General features: G+C 35.4%; 1 protein-coding gene across 4 annotated transcripts in view; it reads right to left on the bottom strand.

Annotated features, from left to right (window-relative positions):
* The window catches only part of LOC118181480 (Krueppel-like factor 7), a 245,085-nt gene extending 243,370 nt beyond the window's left edge, over positions 1 to 1,715 (bottom strand). For 2 of the 4 annotated variants that reach the window (XM_035350629.2, XM_035350628.2), the window contains exon 1: positions 1,557 to 1,715. In XM_035350629.2, coding sequence (XP_035206520.1) covers positions 1,557 to 1,609 — 53 coding nt within the window. In that variant the 5' untranslated portion in view covers positions 1,610 to 1,715. The remainder of the gene's footprint in view (positions 1 to 1,556) is intronic. The other 2 variants (XM_085813849.1, XM_035350634.2) reach the window with 2 other exon arrangements.
* Between the last annotated feature and the right edge of the window lie 18,175 nt (positions 1,716 to 19,890).

Below are 19,890 nucleotides of genomic sequence, written 5' to 3'. Positions count from 1 at the left end.
ATGTTCTATTATTATTTCAAAGATAAATGAAACACTTAACAGAAATCTCGAAGTTGGTAGCAACGATGCTTAATGTAGCTTGATAAAGAGATTGGGTTGCATAAAGTGAAACTTCAAAATATTTTACACGGTAATTACACAGATTGAATATCATTCCAGAGTGAAATTTGAAATCAAAAGCAGATCTCAATAAATGGCAAGTGTCTTGTATAGCTGAATCTATCAGCAAAAATATAAATTCATTACCTGCCCAGCTACATCTTTTTACAAGTCGAAACCTGTATGCGTTAATATTACTGTCACATTCAGTTTAGGGCTTGATAAACACATTTAATAACAAATGTTCGTCAGATTTATGTTTAACTAGACCCTTAACTGTTCAAAGATACTTCAGGCGTAAATTTAGTCTTTCCTGATTACACCTAATTTTAATAATAGTAATTATGGAACAAAAATTTTATTTACATATTATCTTAATTTACATTTTAAACTGCGTTTTTAACCGTCTGCAACAGTGATCTCAAACTGAGGCTTCTGAAGTAAGTTCATGCAGCCGGAGATTTCAGTTATACATTATGCAAATATATTCTTGCAGAGATTTCAATTATTTGAAGTCCAAGTTTACATTATTTGCATTACCATTAAAAACGAATGTGACACTAGAAAATCTATAAACAGAAATTTATAATGTGATATAAATCATATTTAAAAATTTGAAGATACAGATTTGATTACTATTTTTCGTACTTGTCAAAAAATAAACTCAGTTACAAATTTTAGCACGCAGAATAATCGCTTTGCTTAGGAATATATTATTTATATGTGAATAACTTTTTTCACACCTGAAAATTAATAAGAAAAGAATCCGACTGACAGATGGTCATAGTCATAATAGTCATAATAGATGGGCATTTACAACCCAAGATGAGGAGAATATCTAGTAATTTTTCTCCAAGCTTACACACTAATTAGAATCTTCTCTTTGCGTTATAATTATTATGGTTTACCGTACGCTTTGATAATTATTTAATATCCAAATCTAAAGCTAAGTTAAAATATTTATCATTTTGTGTATAAAAATTTTTCATTTTATTAAAAAAAATCTGATCTGTCAGCAGTTTTTAGATTGAGTTTGATACCACTACTCTACGATACATCTTTGTCAGCGAAAGAGAAATACTGAACCAATCCTCACGCTAAATAAATTTCCCATTCTTTATCTCAATAAAAATAAATGAGTAGAAAAAGTAATTTTAAGTGTAAAAATTATGAATAATCAATATATTAATATATGAATAATTATGAATATTACAAAACCTACTCATAAAAAACACGACAATGTTCACCTACATTTTGCATCCCGTGCCCTTCTTCCATTTAAAAAAAAGAGAGAGAGAGAGAGAGAAGAAAGAAAAGAAAAGAAGAAAAAAAAAAAAAAACTTTGAAATTAGCGCCAGTACACCCCCGCGCGGTGATGTTCGAATTCACCGAGCGAAGTATGGCGGGAGGAAAAAAAAATAAAAAAAAGTACTACAAAAGCATTTTCATTGAAGTACCTGCTGCCATCGGTCCTCGAGAGAAAGCTGTGCGTTGTAATACCCTGTTTCATGGACGGACTGCAGTTCACTAAAAATGCTGTCGCTCAGGTAGATATCCATAGCTCAGGAACGTCCGTTCATCGCGCACAACAGACACATGAGGCAGTGAGAGTCGTTGAGACGCCAGCGGTGGAGTGGTGTTAGGTTTGCAAGATAACTGTCGCCAAATATGTGCGCCAAATATCGCTACATTATTTCTTTTGGCGAGATTACCTCTTTCATTTTTTAACCGAAGTTAATGGAATTAAAAATTACAATAATGAAGCAATTTTACTAAGATTTTAAGTGTATAAAACTATTTCACCAGTTTCTTCATGAAAATGAGGTTGCGAAACGTAAAAAAATTTCAAATCTAAAAAATTTAATTTTTTTTTTAAATTTTTTTTTCCCTTCTCTGTTTCTTAATACTTCTTTTTAAAATTACTTTCAAATAATATTTATTCAAATAATAATAATTTCAAACAATATTCTTTCAAATAATAATTAATTAAAAAATTGTTATATTTGCCAGTTATTTAGCTCTAATATCTTTTAAAAACTTCCAGTTATTGTAAAATTTTTATTTTCAATTGTTTTATTATTAATAAATAGCACTAACAAAATTAGCATTAACAAAATCTTCATTAACGCAAAATGAATAATGTGACTCTCAAATAAGTATTTTGCGCATCTAAATCAAATCAAGTCATCAATAACGACGCACATGGTGAAAGAAAACGGCAGAAACATTTCCAAAATTATATATTTCTTAATCTTAGATTCTTTTCTCATCTTCAAATAGGTAATCCAATGTTCACGTAGAGGAATAAAATTAATTTAACTTAAAACTCCTGAATTAAATTTTTTTTGTAAATTATGAATTACGAAAAATTACTCAGTGAATTATATTAATAATAATAAATTTACCTCCAGTAATTGTAAACTAACTTTTTAACAGGCTTTGGTTATTAGAGGCTTCGATGATCATCACAGTTTATATAGCAGGCACGGCCAAACTGCAGCTCTCAGGCCACCTCACTACGACTCGCAAGCTGCCTGCGGGTGCAACGATAGGCTCCTTTATCAGCTAATAGTTTAATTTTTTAAATTATAAGGTATTTTTTTCCCTTTTTTCTGCATACCTTCGTTGTATAATTGTAGCACACACGGCGCGCAGTCGAGAGGTCCAGGTTCAAGTCCTGGCGAGGGCATTGCATATTCTTCAGTTTCATTGTTCAAAAAAAAAAGTAATGACTCTACGGTGGCGCCCGAACTAAAAGGTGGTGGATGATGATTCTTCACCTCCAGAATTTGGCGAATGGGTTCCTTAATCCCCAGTCGCCCTTTAAAAGCGGGAATATATAAGGCATTATCTCCCTCCTTTCTACATGCCTTCGTGGTATAACGGTAGCACACTCGGCATTTAATCGAGAGGTCCGGGTTCGGGGCCCGGCGAGGATATTGCTCAGTTTTCATGTCTCCTGCATCAGAATAACCTAATGACTGTACAAAATTACATTATGTATAAACGAATTTAATCAATTTCAAACTGTCCATCGTACGCTAACTGTCTGTCAGACTGACAGATGAAAAGACAAACAGTTGAATTCCTACGAGTTACTATACTGACCATGTTATGGCAAGTACTGGTCAGGGGAACAGGTCAAAAGACAAACATTTAAAAAAAAAATGAAAGATTTCTTATTTTAAATTACATCGAAAGAGGCGTTTTTTTAACATTTGTCTGCTACCTTTATTTATTAAATATCACGTTCTTCGCACCTAAACCCTAAAATTAATTTCAACAGCAGGATGTCGCAAAATAATTTGAGCCTATCTTTAGAATTTCCCAGTACAGAGTCTCGCGCACTGGAGATAAAAACGTTTTTTCTGTACAACGTTGCCATTGCTCGCTTTGAAATCCTTAGTTTGTTAATTAAAAATTCGTTAAAGTTTTATAAAATATGAAATCGATATTAAAACAAATTCCAAATTTCAAGTTTGGGCTTCCACATGCCCATATTCGCAGTAACATTACGTCATTCAAAATTCAATGGCTCTATGTACCGTTGTTTTATCACAATGCGAGAAATATACATACATTTATGCAGATTTTTCATTATTTCATTTTTTCAAATATAATGCAAGACTTATTGATGGCAATAGTTTGAAAAGTGAAATAGACATTTATAGTGAACCGACGCAAAATAGCAAAGACGCAAAATAGCATAGTGGAGAGTTTCTTTTAGCAGTCCTTCACTGTAGCTCCTTTACCTTACCTGACAACAGCCGCGAGCCATGTATCTCAAAAGCTTTGCTATGCTTCGTAAAGTACTGCTTTGTTCAGTACTGTAAAGTACTGCTTTGTTCAGTACTCGAACGGCCTGGAAACTCGCGGAAGAAACCTCTTACAGGACAGGGATAAATAGAAAGGGCTAGCTCATTTCTTTGTTCGACTCCTCGCCGACGCGAACCTAATGGGGAAAATTAACAGGCAGTAATCTGACGTCACTGTGATGCCACCTGTTCTGATTTCCCGCGTTTAAAACTGTAGTTTCATTCAGCTGTGAGACGATTTTCTAGAGGTTACATATCCCAAATTAATTTTAATCATATATATATATCAGTTTTCTAATAATGTATATATTTAAAATAATTTATATATATGTAATTTTAGTCAGTTTTTATTTTAACTTCTATATTGTAAAGTACCATTTACGTGATATGGCTTTTTGCGCTGTAGTAACTTGCCGTAGCACTTACAGAAATACGAAAGGATGAGATATTTTATTTCATGGGACCAAAGGATCCAAATGAGGTTTTGCTTTTGACGAAAGAATGGATACACAAATGTCAAAGACAAGATTCTATTAATGCGAAGAGCGGAAAAATCTGCAACGAACATTTTCTATGCAGTGTTTATGAAGATGATATGAAAAATCGCTTGTTTGGATAGCCACAAAAAGAAACTGTTGAAATGGAATGCTGTGCCGAAAGTAAATTATGATGACAATAATAAATTGAAATTGATGATGACAATAGTAAATCAAATTTTAATAATTCTGAAATAAAACTCACAAATGAAAATATAGATATTCCTGAATGCCCTAAGTTTAAGGATAAACAAGAATGCATTGATAATTTGAAGAACAAAATAATATCCTTAGAAAATTGTATTAAAGTATTGAAAAATAGAGAAAAGAAAAATTTTAGAATGTTTGTTCAGCGGCGAAGAAGGTGGACGACATCTAGACAGAAATTGGTATCAGAAATTAAAATCTCAAATAGCGAAATTTTTTTTTTGGGGGGGGAAGCACAAATCAAAGAATTTGAAAAAATGTCTAAAGCCTATTTTTATAAAGACGCAGATTAATGTATTACTGAAAAAGAAGGAAAAAACTAGTGAAGATATTTCACGTTGCATTGTCATAAGAGCTCTGTCATCTTAAAGCTATGATTTTTGGAAAGAAAAAAAATTAAGAAAAAAAAACTGGAATATCTTTACCTAGTATTAGCAAATTAAAGAAATGGTGCGCTAAATTTTAGTGTAGTCCAAGAATTCAAAGTGATGTTCTTACTCTAAAGAAGGAAAGAGGCGAATATTTGTATTCTGTAGAAAAAATATGCGTTCTCAGTTTCGACGAAATGCATATAGATTGAAAACTCTGCTATGACTCTAAACTGGACCAAGTTCTTGGTTCTTTTCAAAATGTGCAGTTTGTTTTAATCAGAGGTCTCATTTCGCGCTCTGCCTCAAATTACTGAGAAACCACGTTTTAGATAAAGGATTTGTTTTAGAAGCTTGAACTGTTTTAAATTTTGTTATTATTAAAGAGGTTTTAAATAGAGATTGAGAAGAAATCAAATTATGTCACAAACTAAAACCGAATTATTTAATGGTCAAGGGAAACGAGAGACAAAAAGTCGCTCCAGAGAAAACATTATTTTCAAAAAGTACCGCAAAAGGTATACTCCACCCCACAGGAAATCAAAAAGCATCTGACTTCTATGAGTTAATCGATAATATCTTCGGTACTATGAATAGTACCAACAAGAATAACAAGTATTTAACAAACTAATTTTGTTAAGTACTTGTTAAAGTTATTCTTATTGTATCCTTTGTAACTAATTATTGATTAGATTTTGTGCTAAATTAGCATTCTAGATAAAATATAATAGTATAAAACATTAAAGTAATTGGCATAAAAAGACTTGTTTCCTTTACTCACACTTTTGAAAAATTAAATAACTGTTTTAGGTACTCTGAGTAAAGCTATTTTGTCAAAATTAAGGTAACAATCTTACATACATTTATTTATGATTATTATATGATATGATTAATATAGATATAAGTATAAATTACAAAATTATTTAAAAAAAATATTATATTGAATCGGAAGAGAATTATAACAATGTAAAATTTACAATTAGGCAAAAAATCAAACATAGGTTAGCAGAAATGTTGCCATATATGTCATATATGTTTAAAACTATGTCAATGTAAAATTGTTTTTTGAGTAAATTTAAATAGCTGCTATTATAGTCATCTTAGAAGCAGTATAAAAATTTTCTCAGTTCACATGCAGATAAAGAAATGATTAGAAATAAACGTTCATTAAATAAAAAACCTGCAAATAAAAATTGAAAAAAACCCACGGAACTTTATGTTAAGAGTAGCACATTTTATCTATTATTTTAAAATTGAGTAAGTATTATTAAATTTTTTAATGGTTCAGTCTAAAATGCATAAAGCAGTAACATTGTCTCTTCCAAAATATAGCTATCTTTCACACACAGCTCATTTCAAACGCTGGTTCAAAATCGCTAATTTTCAAGCTGTGAATTGCATCTGCGCGCTCAGTGTCATCATGACTACGTCATCACTTCTCACTTTCTGCTTCAGGGGGAAAAGCTCTATGAGCTAGCCCTTCTCTTCTAAGTCCTGTTACAGGAGGAAAAACGCAGTTCACGCAATTAAAGAATTTGTAGGGAATTTATCCCTACAAATTCTTTGATACAATGACTGTTTCAAATTGGGAAGTATCTGAGGTGTAGTGGACTCATACATAGATCTTTATGAGTGACGACATTCAGTCAGGAAATCTATTACAGCTTTATCATATCTATTCCTAAGCAAGTCAGATGGTTTTGTGCCTTTCTTTTTTTCTGGGGGGGGGGGTGTTACAGTGTTTGCAATCGGTCGCAATAACATGCTACAAACATAATTTTTCCTCCTGTAATTAAGTTTTGCAATAATTCCTTAGTAATGCTAGATATTATTGATTATTTATTTCATTTGTGATTGTTGCATGAGGAAATTTTCAGGACCGTGGGAAGAATGGACTTCTTCATCGGATTGACCGTGATTTCAGATTCACCAGATTTACAGTGATTTTCAAAATCTTTCAAAGTCTTTTAAAGGATTTTCGAGCTTTTACCAAATCTTCTTTCACTGAAGTCGAATCAAGCGGTTAGAAGTGTTTCCACCCCATGTGTAACGTAAACAAGTGAGTTTCATTTAAAAAGCTTTCCATGAAGGCATCCTTCCCCTAAGCAGCCCCGGTATTGTGTATAGCCCCGGTGTTGTGTATAGCCCCGGTGTTGTGTGCCGTAATCCAGATAATAATGCTCAAACAGATGCAGACTACTCTTCAAACACTTGTCATTTCAAAATATCACTCTAGAGACCTCAAGCAGACACATACTTTTATCTCAAATCTTCAAATTCAGATAGCACAAAAGTATACAACTCATCCCGCCATTAAAGGTTTCCAGGAACTAATATACGACATTTCATAGTGTAAGCGAAACTCATCTATCAAAATTATGTGGATAATTCGTGGCGGCGCCTTCGAATCTGGAATTCACTAGTTCTAAATCAAGCAGTCCTTTATCCGAAGTTGTGATACAAATTATTAACATAAGAAATAAGAGAGAAGTAAATAAGAGAAGAAATGAAAATACAGAAAAAAATTATGTGCATACGTTTTTATGCACAAGCAGTAGAATTTCTTCATTCTTCACCTATTGTGTAGCAATAGTGATATTTCGTTATTCTACGCATCTTTCTTCTTGTTGAGTTGACAGTTAAAAATTTCTTATAATCATTTATTATAATTTCTCCATATGCTCTGAAGTTGAGTGGATTCCAGAATAATATTAGTAACACTGGCATCTGCGCTACAACACAAACATGTAAAATAATTTCATATTAAATCTTCTTTAACATACCAGAAAATGACCATCATAATAAAAGCTTAGTTCATGTATCTATCTGAAATGCATTTCCTTCGGAAGGTGTATTTCAAATACATATCTGAAATATACCTTAGTAAGGAGATTTTTTGAAGGAATGCTGATGAAAATCTTCATTTGCATGGATGACATTCCGTCTCTTATTCAATTACACTTAGGCTCATGAAACATCATTTTCATTATGCTAACCTGAATTTTTATGATGCAGTTTGTAGTATCGTTGTGGCCCCAACTTGTCAGCAACTGTGGTGGTGATTGCTACTAAGTGTAAATTTACACAGACACGTAAGAAGGGTTTAAAGTCCTTTTTATTCAACTTTAAAAATAACAGCTGCGTCCACTTGACGCTCATAAACTATGCCGACCCGGCGGTTTAACTGAAACAGAACGTAAAACTGAACAATAATGACTGGATGAATAAAATAGCGAGATCACTATCCACGAGGCTCTGAGATCTTAAACTAACCTAACTGCGTTCTAAAATACCGCTGAGATTCAGCGAGCTTACTAATTAAGCAGTTAAAATATTCAGCAAAAACTGCCGAGACAGGCACACAGGCCGAAACGCGCGGTTCTTAAATTTCTACCTAGCAACTTTCACGTTCGCGATTCAAGAAGCACACCTACAATCTCGTTTTCCTTCTATATGAACTCAACTTACTTCTGCTAAATTTGAATATACTGCGCGCTCTACTACAATTTACATACTCTAGCATTGGCAATTCTAGGGAAAAGTAAAGGCTTGACAGGAAAGATAGCTTAGAATAAATGTTAGTTAAAATAAATATAAGCCCTACATTTGCCGCTGCCAGAATTTGGTAAACTTGGAAGCAGGTCCTAGAAACGACCTGTTGAAAAGTTTCCATATTCTAACCTAAGACTCAAGAGCTCCGTTTACATAAAACAAACTTTTCCCTAACAAAATTTTTCAATAGTTTATGTAGACGATTAGAATACAATATCTTCTTACAGGATCTTCTCTGCTGTTGCTCTTCATCAATCAATCTTTTTCTCTTCCTTCCAGCATCTGGAAGGAATAAGTATCAGTATATTCCAAATACATTATGATTTACACTTTCTTAACACTCGATAGTATTTTCGTTTTCGATCCTTTTCTTTTCCTTATTTAACTGCTTAAATTCACATTTGTTCAAATATTAAAACATGAATTTAACTTTACCCTGGTTCTCCACCATGTATGGTGTCAAACGAGAATCTTCATGTTTTTGTATTTCAACACTTTCCCTAACCACAATGATTTGTTAGATTTCAATCGACCAATTATGACACACCCTTCAACATACCGAAACTCGATGAGCTATGTTTAACATTCTTAAATTCAAGTGTGGATGGAGAACCCTAAAAAACACATTCATTCTAATTTCCCCCTCATTCATCTTTTCACATGCAGGCTTTCGCTCTAACGCATGATTTTATCTACAGTTTAACACTTAGGTTTTAACTTGTTTCTTTTGAGCATTTACTTTTAGCATCTAAAATTTTATGCTTCTAGACTAAATTCTACTTTTACATAACTTTCAAGTATTCACTTACATTTACAAAATTCTAATACATATGATTTTTACAATTTACAATAAGATGAATAAGAGAAAATAAAATTTTACTTCACGCTTCCTTCGCCAAGCTGGCGGCACTGAAACTAAATTTACCATTAATACAACAATACGAAGCTATTTTACCTTCGGCCAAATTTTGCCTTTAACATAACAGAACCAGTCCTTCGACCAACATGAACTGCTTGTTCTTAAATATTACACTTAAAGAAAATAATGCTTTTGCTTTAGCTAAATAGAGTAAAACAAAACTAAGTCTCAACCGAGACTAATTGACTTCCGTCAACACATAGAACTTCGTATTTACACATAACATTTCAGAACAAAAGAAAAATGTATAGAAGATTTTTAACTTATCTTTGACTTTTCAATGCTTGGAATTTCGACATCCTCTTCTGGCAGAATTGATCACAAGTTACCGAATTCATGGAAGTTAACCTCCTCTTTTGATTTCTTCGAATTTCCTCCATGGTCACTTTCTTTTTTCGCCCTCTGTACGCCGGCCTCTTGGGGTGGTAGTCTTCGGGTTCCTGTCTTTTCCGTTTGGCCCCTGGATGGCTGGTCTTGGCGGCCTCCGGTCTGGATTCTTGCTTGAATTTCTTCTGTTGGTGCCAATCTTTTCGTTCCTGCTTCTGTCTTTTCTTCTCGTGAACGGCGGCCTTGTTTGCTCCTGACTATCTGGCCCTGGAAGTGGTTTCCTCGACGCAGAATTTCTACTGTGGAAAGTTGTATCTGGTCTTTTCCTATTTACCAAAGATTCTTTACGCGGCGGCGTTGATTTCCTGAACTTCTGGAATGCTGGAGTCTGACCATTTTCCTTCCTTCTTTTCGGGACCCTAGAATGACTTGTAGAAGTTCTAGGTTCCTCTTCTGTTCTCTGCTTCTTGGGTGGTGGAGCGGGCGGCGTTAATTCTGGAATTTCCACTTCTTTTGCGCTTGAGTCCTGAAAGAAACTTTTAAGGATTTCGAAATCATTTTGATTATAATATTTTTTCAGCTGGTCGGGACATGCTTTACAGGTTTCCCCTCTCTCGTTCTTAAGGTACAATACGACTCCCTTGATTTCCTGCATTACATAGGGGCCTTCAAACTTAGGAGCCAATTTTGCAGTGAAATTGTCTGGGGCACTTGATAAAGAAAATTTCCGCTTTAACACTTTATCACCTACTTTAAAATCTGCTTCACGGCGTTTTAGATCGTAACTTTTTCTCAATCACACAAAGAATATCCCAACAGAGCTTTAAAATTAGAGCTCCAAGAAATAAATTCACTGCAAATTGGTGGACAAAAGAGTTGAGGGCAGAGAGGAACAAAACTAAAGCCTTAAGGAGGAAAATAAAATCTACACTGGACGACAATTCTAGGAATGCTGCATGCGTAAGATACAACGAGCAAAGAAGGATTTACAAAAAGAAATTTATGGAAGCTAAATTAACCTCGTGGAAAAAATTTTGTTCTCAAAATAAAGATACGTATGGCATCCTCCATAAATTGGCAACTAGGAAATTCTTCATTCCGACAAAAATTACGCTTCCTAACAAAGATCACGCAAGCAACAACAATAGCATTCCTGATTCCCAGATTCTATCGCAAGAAGCAGCAACCAAAATCCTTGACGCTATCTTCATGGATGACAATTCAGAAGATGACACATCCGAGCAGAGAGAGATTAGACTTTCCAATTTCTCACAAAATGGCTCAAGAGACTCCCCCTTCACTCTGCAAGAAATTAATAATATTACCAAGCACCTCAACAATAAGAAAGCCCCGGGCCCCGAATCTATAAACAAAATTCTAAAAATTATGCACAATCATGACCCAAGAATCCTTCTTAATTTCTTCAATAAATGCTTAGAATTGTCGACCTTTCCCGATAACATGAAGAAAGGACAAATTATACTTTTCGAGAAGAAGGATAGGAACCCCGAAGATCCTTCTGCATTTCGGCCAATAAATTTGCTGCCCACCATAGTAAAAGTTCTAGAAAGACTTATTGCCGGGCAGTTGAGATATCACTTTATCAAAAATCAAACAATCAGTAAACACCAATACGGATTCAAAGCCAACTCAAGTGCTATTCATGCAATTGATAAAATACTGAAGCAAATCCAACAGAATAAATCAAAAGGTGAACATAGTGCACTTATTTGTGTTGATTTAAAAAGTGCCTTCGACTCAATATAGTGGCCTTCAGTATTAAATGCACTTAATTAAGCCAACTGTCCCTCTAATCTTCTCAATATTCTCATACATTACTTTCATAATAGAGAAAGCATATTCATTCATAACAACATGATAACCAGCAAAAAATTTACTAGAGGACGTCCCCAAGGATCCTGCTTGAGTGCTGATTTCTGGGCTCACTTTTAATGACGTCTTAAAATATGAATTTCCCGATCATACGAAGATCTTCGCGTTTGCGGATTACACTGCATTGGTTGTTAGTGGCAGGACTAAAGACATCCTCGAAAGGAATGTGAACGGTTCTCTCAAACAGCTTAACATAGAATGCCAAAGGTTGAAACTCTGCATTTCGCAAGTGAAGTCCAAGGCTATACTTTTTAACAAGCCAGGCCAAAAGCTCTTAAGAAAGCCCACCTTCACCCTATAGGGAAAGAAAATTAAGATTGCCCAAGTCCTGAAGTTTCTGTGTATCCACATAGATAACCAACTTAATTTTCCATATAGATAACCATCCACATAGATAACCATCTCACGGAAACTCAGAAAAAAACAAATCAAATCGCTTATAATTTCAGAAAAATGCAAGGTAGTAACTGGGGACTTCGTCCTCACATTTAAAAAAATTTATTTACAACAGTAATTTCAAGTATAGTGAATTATGGGGCTGCAATCTGGGCGGAGATTATGACAGAAAGGAAGAGAAGGAAATTTTTCGCCATTCAGAGACCTTTTCTCCTAAGCATTTGCAAAGCCTATAGAACGACAGCTAATTCCTCTCTATGCATTCTTACTGGGATTCCTCCCCTTCATTTAATTGCGACGAAGGCTTCAATAAAAGCCAGAGTACTCCAGTTGAAAGAAGATGCTTACCTGAACGGCACCACCTTTTCTGCCTCAAAGTATGAGTCTCCAGCCATACCATTGACCTACCATCCTGCAAAGTATTGTAATTTAATAATCAATACAGACGCTTCAGCAATAAGTAGTAAAGAATGTCCAAGAGCATTTACAGACGGCTCTAAAGTTCATGGAGAAATGAGCGCAGCATCAATAATCTATTCTTCTTCCTCTATTCCAACAATATGGCAAGGAAAATTATCTTCAGAAAATTCTGTTTCAGCTGAGCTGTCAGCAATTCAATCTGCAGTAAATAAAGCTTTATCAAATAATTTCAGGACAATAGCTATTTATTCAGACAGTCAATCTGCATTATATGCCCTGAAGGACAGAAACAATAAGAACCAACTGGCTCAGGATATTCAAAATACAATAAGTGCCCACCCAGAAATCCAGTTTATTCTCAATTGGGTGAAAGCCCACAACGGAAACGACGGCAACGAGGCAGCTGACCTCCTTGCAAAGGATGCAACGACTAACATCAACAGTGAGGTAATTCATGTCCCGTGGCCCAAGTCCCATTTAAAATTTACACTGAATGCAATTGTCGACTCAAAGTGGCAAGAAGAGTGGGATTCTGCATTGCAAGGCAGAAGAGTCCACAATTTTTTCTTAAAAACTGACAAAGACGCACTACACTTTGACCATATTCTGAATCAGTATATCACAGGGCACGGTCCTTTCCCCACCTACTTCCATGACAGAGGCATGTGCCCCACGGATCTCTGCATATGTGGCGAAAGGGGTGACCCTGATCATTACATTTTTGACTGTAATATAACAGACGACAAACATCTGATTAAGCCTAACAACAATCTAATACCATTTAAGAAATATGCAATATAGAACAGACACCTTAGGGCCAAAATCAGGAGGCGTTCTTATACATATTCAAAGACTCGGACTGGATATTTGTTATATCTAATGCTTATTCATCTCCATATGTAACTAAACCATATTTGTCTTTTTTTTTATTTTGTTTTATTTTATTTATTTATTTTTATTTTTATTTTTCATTATTTATTTTATTTTATTATTTCATTTTAATGTTCCAGCAGTTTCATTTATCTACGCAATGCTGATGGACGGGAACTCCAAAGACTTGCTTATTACACCTTCCGCCTTATTCTTACATTTATGCTTTTGGAAGCATCAGTTGTTGAACTTTTCAAGGACAGTCTTTTCTCAATATGATTTGTGTACACTATTAATACCAGAACTCAGTTATCTCAGAAAGTCCTCTCAAGTGGTTGATGGTAAAAAAAGTGGAGCGGGAGAACCTAGGACCACCCCCGGGGTGTTCTCCCTCAAAATTAGGGTGGAAAGTTTAACAGTTAGCTAGGTTCAGCAATACCTCAATTACCTGTGGTACTACGGAGGTGCTGGCCTAGCTTCTACCTGTACCTGTCTATTTCTTGCCGTATCCGAGCTTTTAACCGCCTGATCAATAAGTTTTCTGTATATCTTTTTGTTTGAATTCTAATTCCCTTTGTTGCACAAAGAATAATTTATCTAGTGGCGTAACTAGCTTACGTCCTAAAAATAATTCTGCTGGAGTTTTTCCAGTAGTATCATGGTTTGCTGTTCTTAAAGCATAAGCTAACTCATTTATGTAGCCATCCCAGCGCTTGTGATGTGTGCTAACATAGCTTCGAATTATTTTTACAATATTTTTATTAACTCTTTCTGCGATGTTTGCCTGTGGTCTATACGGAACCATTTTGATATGGCTTATGCAAAGTCCAGAGCAAATGTTTTCAAAAATTGGCTAACGAATTGTTTACCGTTATCGCTAATGACTTTTATCGGTGCACCGTATTTTAAAATGTACCTGTGTAAGAATGCATCTGCAACTCTTTTGGCTGACGCGCGTTTAACAGCAACAATTTCTGTCCACTTTGAAAAATGATCTACAATTACTAAAAGAAAACGATTTTTATTTAAATCACTCTGGAGAAAAGGACCAAGATCTATGCCTGAAATTTCATTCGGGAATCTAGCGCGAATGCTATTTAAGTACCTGGCCGGGCTATAATTAATATCATTTATTAATTGACATTGATTGCAGGACCTGACATACGCAGTTACTATTTTGTATAATTGCGGGAAATATACCGCCTCGCATACCCTTTTTATAGTCTTTCTGACCCCTAAATGATTCGATGTTGTCGCGTCGTGTAATTCTTTCAAAATGCTCAATCGAAGCGAGGCTGGGATGACTGGTCTGTACTCAAAGTTTTCGTTTGTTGATTTCGTATAAAACAATAAATTATCTATTATTTCATAGTTTTATGCTCTACTTCTTATTGCGGCGACATCTGTATGTTCAAAGATTTCGGGGTCTTTTAAATAAGCATAAATACTTCCAAATTCAGGATCAGCTTTCAATTCAGCAATAATTGTTTCTCTAGAATCTAAAACTTTAGAAGTCAACACAGCGCATTTGACTTTATTCCCCTCCTCGTCCAGTTTTATTCGGGTAGTGCGTCAGCGACATTATTTTCTTTTTCTCGTTTATATTTAATTATTAAATTATATTCTTGAAGCCCATTTTATTAACCTGGGCGTTAGGTTTTTCCCCGAGTAAAGTCTACCAACAGCCGCATGATCCGAAAAGACTGTTACTGGCGCTTTGCCGAAATAAACTCGAAATTTCTGTACAGCCATTAATACCGCTAATGTTTCTCTCTCCGTAGCTGTATAATTCTTTTCAGTAGAATTTAAAGTTTTACTAAAAAATGCCAAAGGATGCCCATTCTGCATGAGAACCGCACCTACGGCATAGTCCGACGCGTCGGCTGCAATTTCCAGGTTTTCGTCCCCTTCCGGGAACTCCAAAACAAGGACATTGATGAGTGCTTCTTTTAACTTTTCAAATGCTGTATTTGCTTCTGCTGTCCACGTAAACTTACTTTTTTTCTTTTAATTACTAACAACGGTTCAACAATATTCGCAAAATCTTTTATGAACGACTGATAATAAGAACATAACCCAAGTGTTGTACCTCTCACATACAGCGAGGATAAGTCTGGCAACAGCTGCAGGAAGAAAAACTTGGCAGTTCTGGAATGGCAACAGCGGATGATATTCTATAGATTTTAATAGTTTGATTTTGAGTCGATGTTTCCTTTGCGATACTATTGCGTTAAAATATTTGAGCTTTGGGTGAATGAAATGAATCCGCTGTCCCGCTGCGGATATTAGTAAAATATATTTAGAAAATTAGCTGCGTTGGAAAGCGTGAAACCTTGTGCTTGAATTTGCAGTATTTTTCCTCCTAAAGTTGCGTCGAGTTCAGAATATTATGCCAGGCTTATTCACGTTGGTGCAGATAAGTTCAAATTTTGTTTATTGTGTTTATAGTGTATAACTTGCAAATATATGAATAGAATTCTATTAAATGAACATTTAAATTTCTGGAATGGTGTTTTAAAATTTTAGATGTAGAGTATTCACATTGCTATGTCGGAGCCAGTGGCAGTCAGGTGTAAAGTAAAATTGTTTTTGCTCCACGACATAACACCAAGGAAAGAAGAAAGTTTCTTGGCGGTATTGGGAGGTGGGAAATTCTTGATGGCTTTTATTTTTGAATCCTGAGTTTCTATACCCTTTTGCGAAATCTTGTAACCCAGGTATTTATGTCCTTTTGTCGCGAACTTGCATTTCGATGCGTTAATTGTAAGACCGGCATCTTTTAATAATTTAAAAACCTCTTCCAAGTCTTTAATATGTTGCTCCAACGTACTACTCGTTATAATTATATCATCTAGATAGGTTAAAGTCGATTTTCCTAGGACAGGCTTTAGAACACTGTCCATAGCTCTCTGGAATACTGACGGGGCCCCACACAACCCAAAGGGCATGCGTAAAAATGCATAAGTGCCCGATTTTGTGATAAACGCGGTTTTATGTATATCTTCTGTTTTCATAGCTATTTGATAGTAGCCAGATGTTAAGTCCAACGTAGTCATATATCTCGTAGACTTAATCTTTCTAATAATTTCCTCTATCACCGGCAAAGGGTAAACCGGGAATTTAGTAATACTATTGAGTTTTCTGTAATCGATATCAAACCTCCAAGTCCTTTTATCTGAAGGAGGGAAATCGTTCTTTTTCCTACATAGTACGGCTGGACTCGCGTACTCACTATTTATGGGCGTTATTATCTGGTTCTGCAGCATTTCTTTAATGTGTTCCTCAATAATTTGTTCTTTCTCTTGATCATACTTGTAGGGTTTAGCCCTACAAGGTTTATCGGCAGTTAGTTGTATATCATGTGTTACAATTTGATAGTTACCAGGCCGTTCTGAAAACAAGTTTGAAAAAGTACTCACCACTTGCTGGATGGCTTTGCTTTCCTGGACACTTAAGTGGCTCAAGTCTACCTGATGTTCTTTAATTTGTATTTGTATTTGTTTAATTTGTATTCTTAATGATAATTTCCCGATACATTGGCAGGTTTTTCCTTGGGCGGCTATAATTTCTGTGTTTTTACTTTTAAATAACCGTAATCTATTAAAATTCTTATTGAAAAATTTATCACTCATAAATATACCTTCTGCCCCTGTATCAATGAGGGCTTCCACCGTACATCGCCAACCAGGACTTGTATGACTGGTAACTGTGAATTCTTTACCACGACCGTGTTTAGGTATCTTCTTGAGGGATTTTGCGAGACTTCCGGGGTCTGGAACCTCGCTTTTACAGGCCCCTCTAACCGTTTAAAGCTTTCTTTTCAACTTCAGTCTTTTGTGTACGCGGACGGTTTTTTTCGAATTTCCTTTTTGCGCCTTAACCTTCGTGCTTCGATGAGTTGGCTTGATAGCTCTCTCCCCCATAAGAGCGATTTGTGTTACCGGTCTGTTGATTTGAGAATTGTCTTCGGGGACCTTGAGAATACGATGCTCGTCTAGATTTTTCCGCTATTCGTCGGTTTTGGAACTTGACCGCCAACTCGAAGAGTTCCTGCAAGGTGCTTGGATTTCGGATTTCCAAGTAATCTTGGACAGCAGGTAGCAATCTTGGTAAAATTATTTCAATTACCACCATGTCAGGTTTCTTTCCATACAGCATGTCTGTCAGCTTAACTTTTTGCAGAATAAAGTCTGTCAAATCTTTAATATTACGTTGATAAAAACTATAAAGTTCGGCGTCTAGCTTTGCTCGGTCTTTCACTATGGAGAAGGCCTTTAATAGTGATGCTTTAAAATTTTGAAAGGTATATGCTTGGCCTCCGAATTCTAATAAAAATTTCCCTATAGTCTTCCACCATAGTGAATCCTGTCCTCTTAGTGCAGACGTGGCAATGGCAACATTTTGTCTTTCAGGCACAGGATATAACTGGAAATGATTTTCGAGGCCTTCTAAGAATATCGCCACCGAAATTTTTCCGTCAAAATTGACGGTTGGCTTGATAGATGCTCTCATAGTTTGGACCAGGTATCCAAACCCTTCTAACTGGTTCGCCATTTCTTGCTGTTGGAGTTGTACAGGGGCTTCCATCCAATTATCGGCCATCTGAGTTCGTAAGATGTTTGGGCGCCAATGTAGTATCGTGTGGCCCCAACTTGTCAGCAACTGTGGTAGTGATTGCCACTAAGTGTAAATTTACACAGACACGTAAGAAGGGTTTAAAGCCCTTTTTATTCAACTTTAAAAATAACAGCTGCGTCCACTTGACGCTCACAAACTACGCCAACCCGGCGGTTTAACTGAAACAGAACGTAAAACTGAACAATAATGACTGGATGAATAAAATAGCGAGATCACTATCCACGAGGCTCTGAGATCTTAAACTAACCTAACCGCGTTCTAAAATACCGCTGAGATTCAGCGAGTTTACTAATTAAGCAGTTGAAAGATTCAGCAAAAACTGCGGAGATAGGCACACAGGCCGAAACGCGCGGTTCTTAAATTTCTACCTAGCAACCTTCACATTCGCGATTCAAGAAGCACACCTACAATCTCGTTTTCCTTCTATATAAACTCAACTTACTTCTGCTAAATTTGAATATACACTAGCATTGGCAATTCTAGTGGAAAGTAAAGGCTTGACAGGAAAGATAGCTTAAAATAAATGTTAGTTAAAACTAATATAAACCTTACAAGTTAATATTGGGAAGTAAATTTCATTCCGATTGCATCACTCGCTTTGTAGTCTTCTTAGCTTATGCATTATTTTTTATTATAATTTAATGAGCCTACATGTATTAGCATTACGATATATCTCAAATCATTCTGAACAGTATTAGATAAAAGTACAGTTTTCAACTTTCAATAGGAGGGGGGGAGGTGAACTAAAGATGGATCCTGAGTTGCCTCGAATTTGAACCCGAAACCTGAAATATTTAAATATTTTTGAACTGTGCAAAATTCATAACACAGTTCTCCAAATTAATGCTTTCACTCAAATGGACTCAATGGAATGCTTCACTCAAATGGAAAGCTCTCTAATGTTTTTGTATTCGTTAAAAGCCCATTACGATGAATTCTTTCGAGCTGTTTATTTCTGATAAAATCAGTCAGGAATTTTAATAGGGGATAGAAGCCAGAAGAAATGCTTGGTTTTTGAATGTTCAGTTGCACCTTGCAATCTTAGGAACAATCGTTTCTGAGTGTAGAGTAGGAGAAATATGAAAGCTTGTAGAGAAATAAGGTAATTTTTAAAGCAGGAGAGATGAAAAATGAGCAACGTTTTCACCAGGAATCGAACCACGAAACTCTGGAATACGCGACCAGCGTGCAGACCACTATACCACGAAGGCACGCTAAGAAGATGGGAAAAATGCCTTATATACTCCCCCTTTTAAATGGCGACTGGGTATTAGGAGACCCACTCGCTAAATCCTGACGGTGGAATATCGTCATCCACCTCCTTTTTTAATTGGATCGCCATTGTAGAGACGTTAGGCTTTTTCGGAAGCAGGAGACGAAAAATGAGCAACGCAATCGAACCACAGACCTCTGGAATACGCGCACAGCGTGCAGACCACTATACCACGAAGGCACATTAAGACGGCGGAAGAAATACCTTATAAGCTTTTATTTTTATACAATCACATCAATTACAACAATAAAACAAAAAAATCTGATATGGACACCACATGACTTCCTTGTATGGCATATTAAATTACATACATTTTTTGCTGCATTTCATTTAAAACTTATTTCCTAGAATTTCATTCATTCTCATTCAATTAAATCAGTTCTCCCTTCGCGGCAAAGCAAAAAATACATAAAAACTCACAGCATCTTCATTAAAAATTGTAAAATACAAAAAAAAAAAAAAAAAAAAAAAAAAAAAAAAACCAAAAAAACTGTTAAAGAAAGTTAAGAAATAATTTTTACAATTAAAACGCAAAAACAAACAATTTGGTCAGTGCACAGGAAGGCAGATTTTTGAG

This window comes from Stegodyphus dumicola, chromosome 3 (assembly GCF_044657685.1).
Source record: "Stegodyphus dumicola isolate Sdum_Otavi_A_Nest chromosome 3, ASM4465768v1".
In the NCBI taxonomy this organism is placed as follows: domain Eukaryota; kingdom Metazoa; phylum Arthropoda; class Arachnida; order Araneae; family Eresidae; genus Stegodyphus; species Stegodyphus dumicola.
The sequence above is the reverse complement of the archived record's forward strand: the minus strand, read 5'-3'. Positions and strand labels throughout refer to the sequence as shown.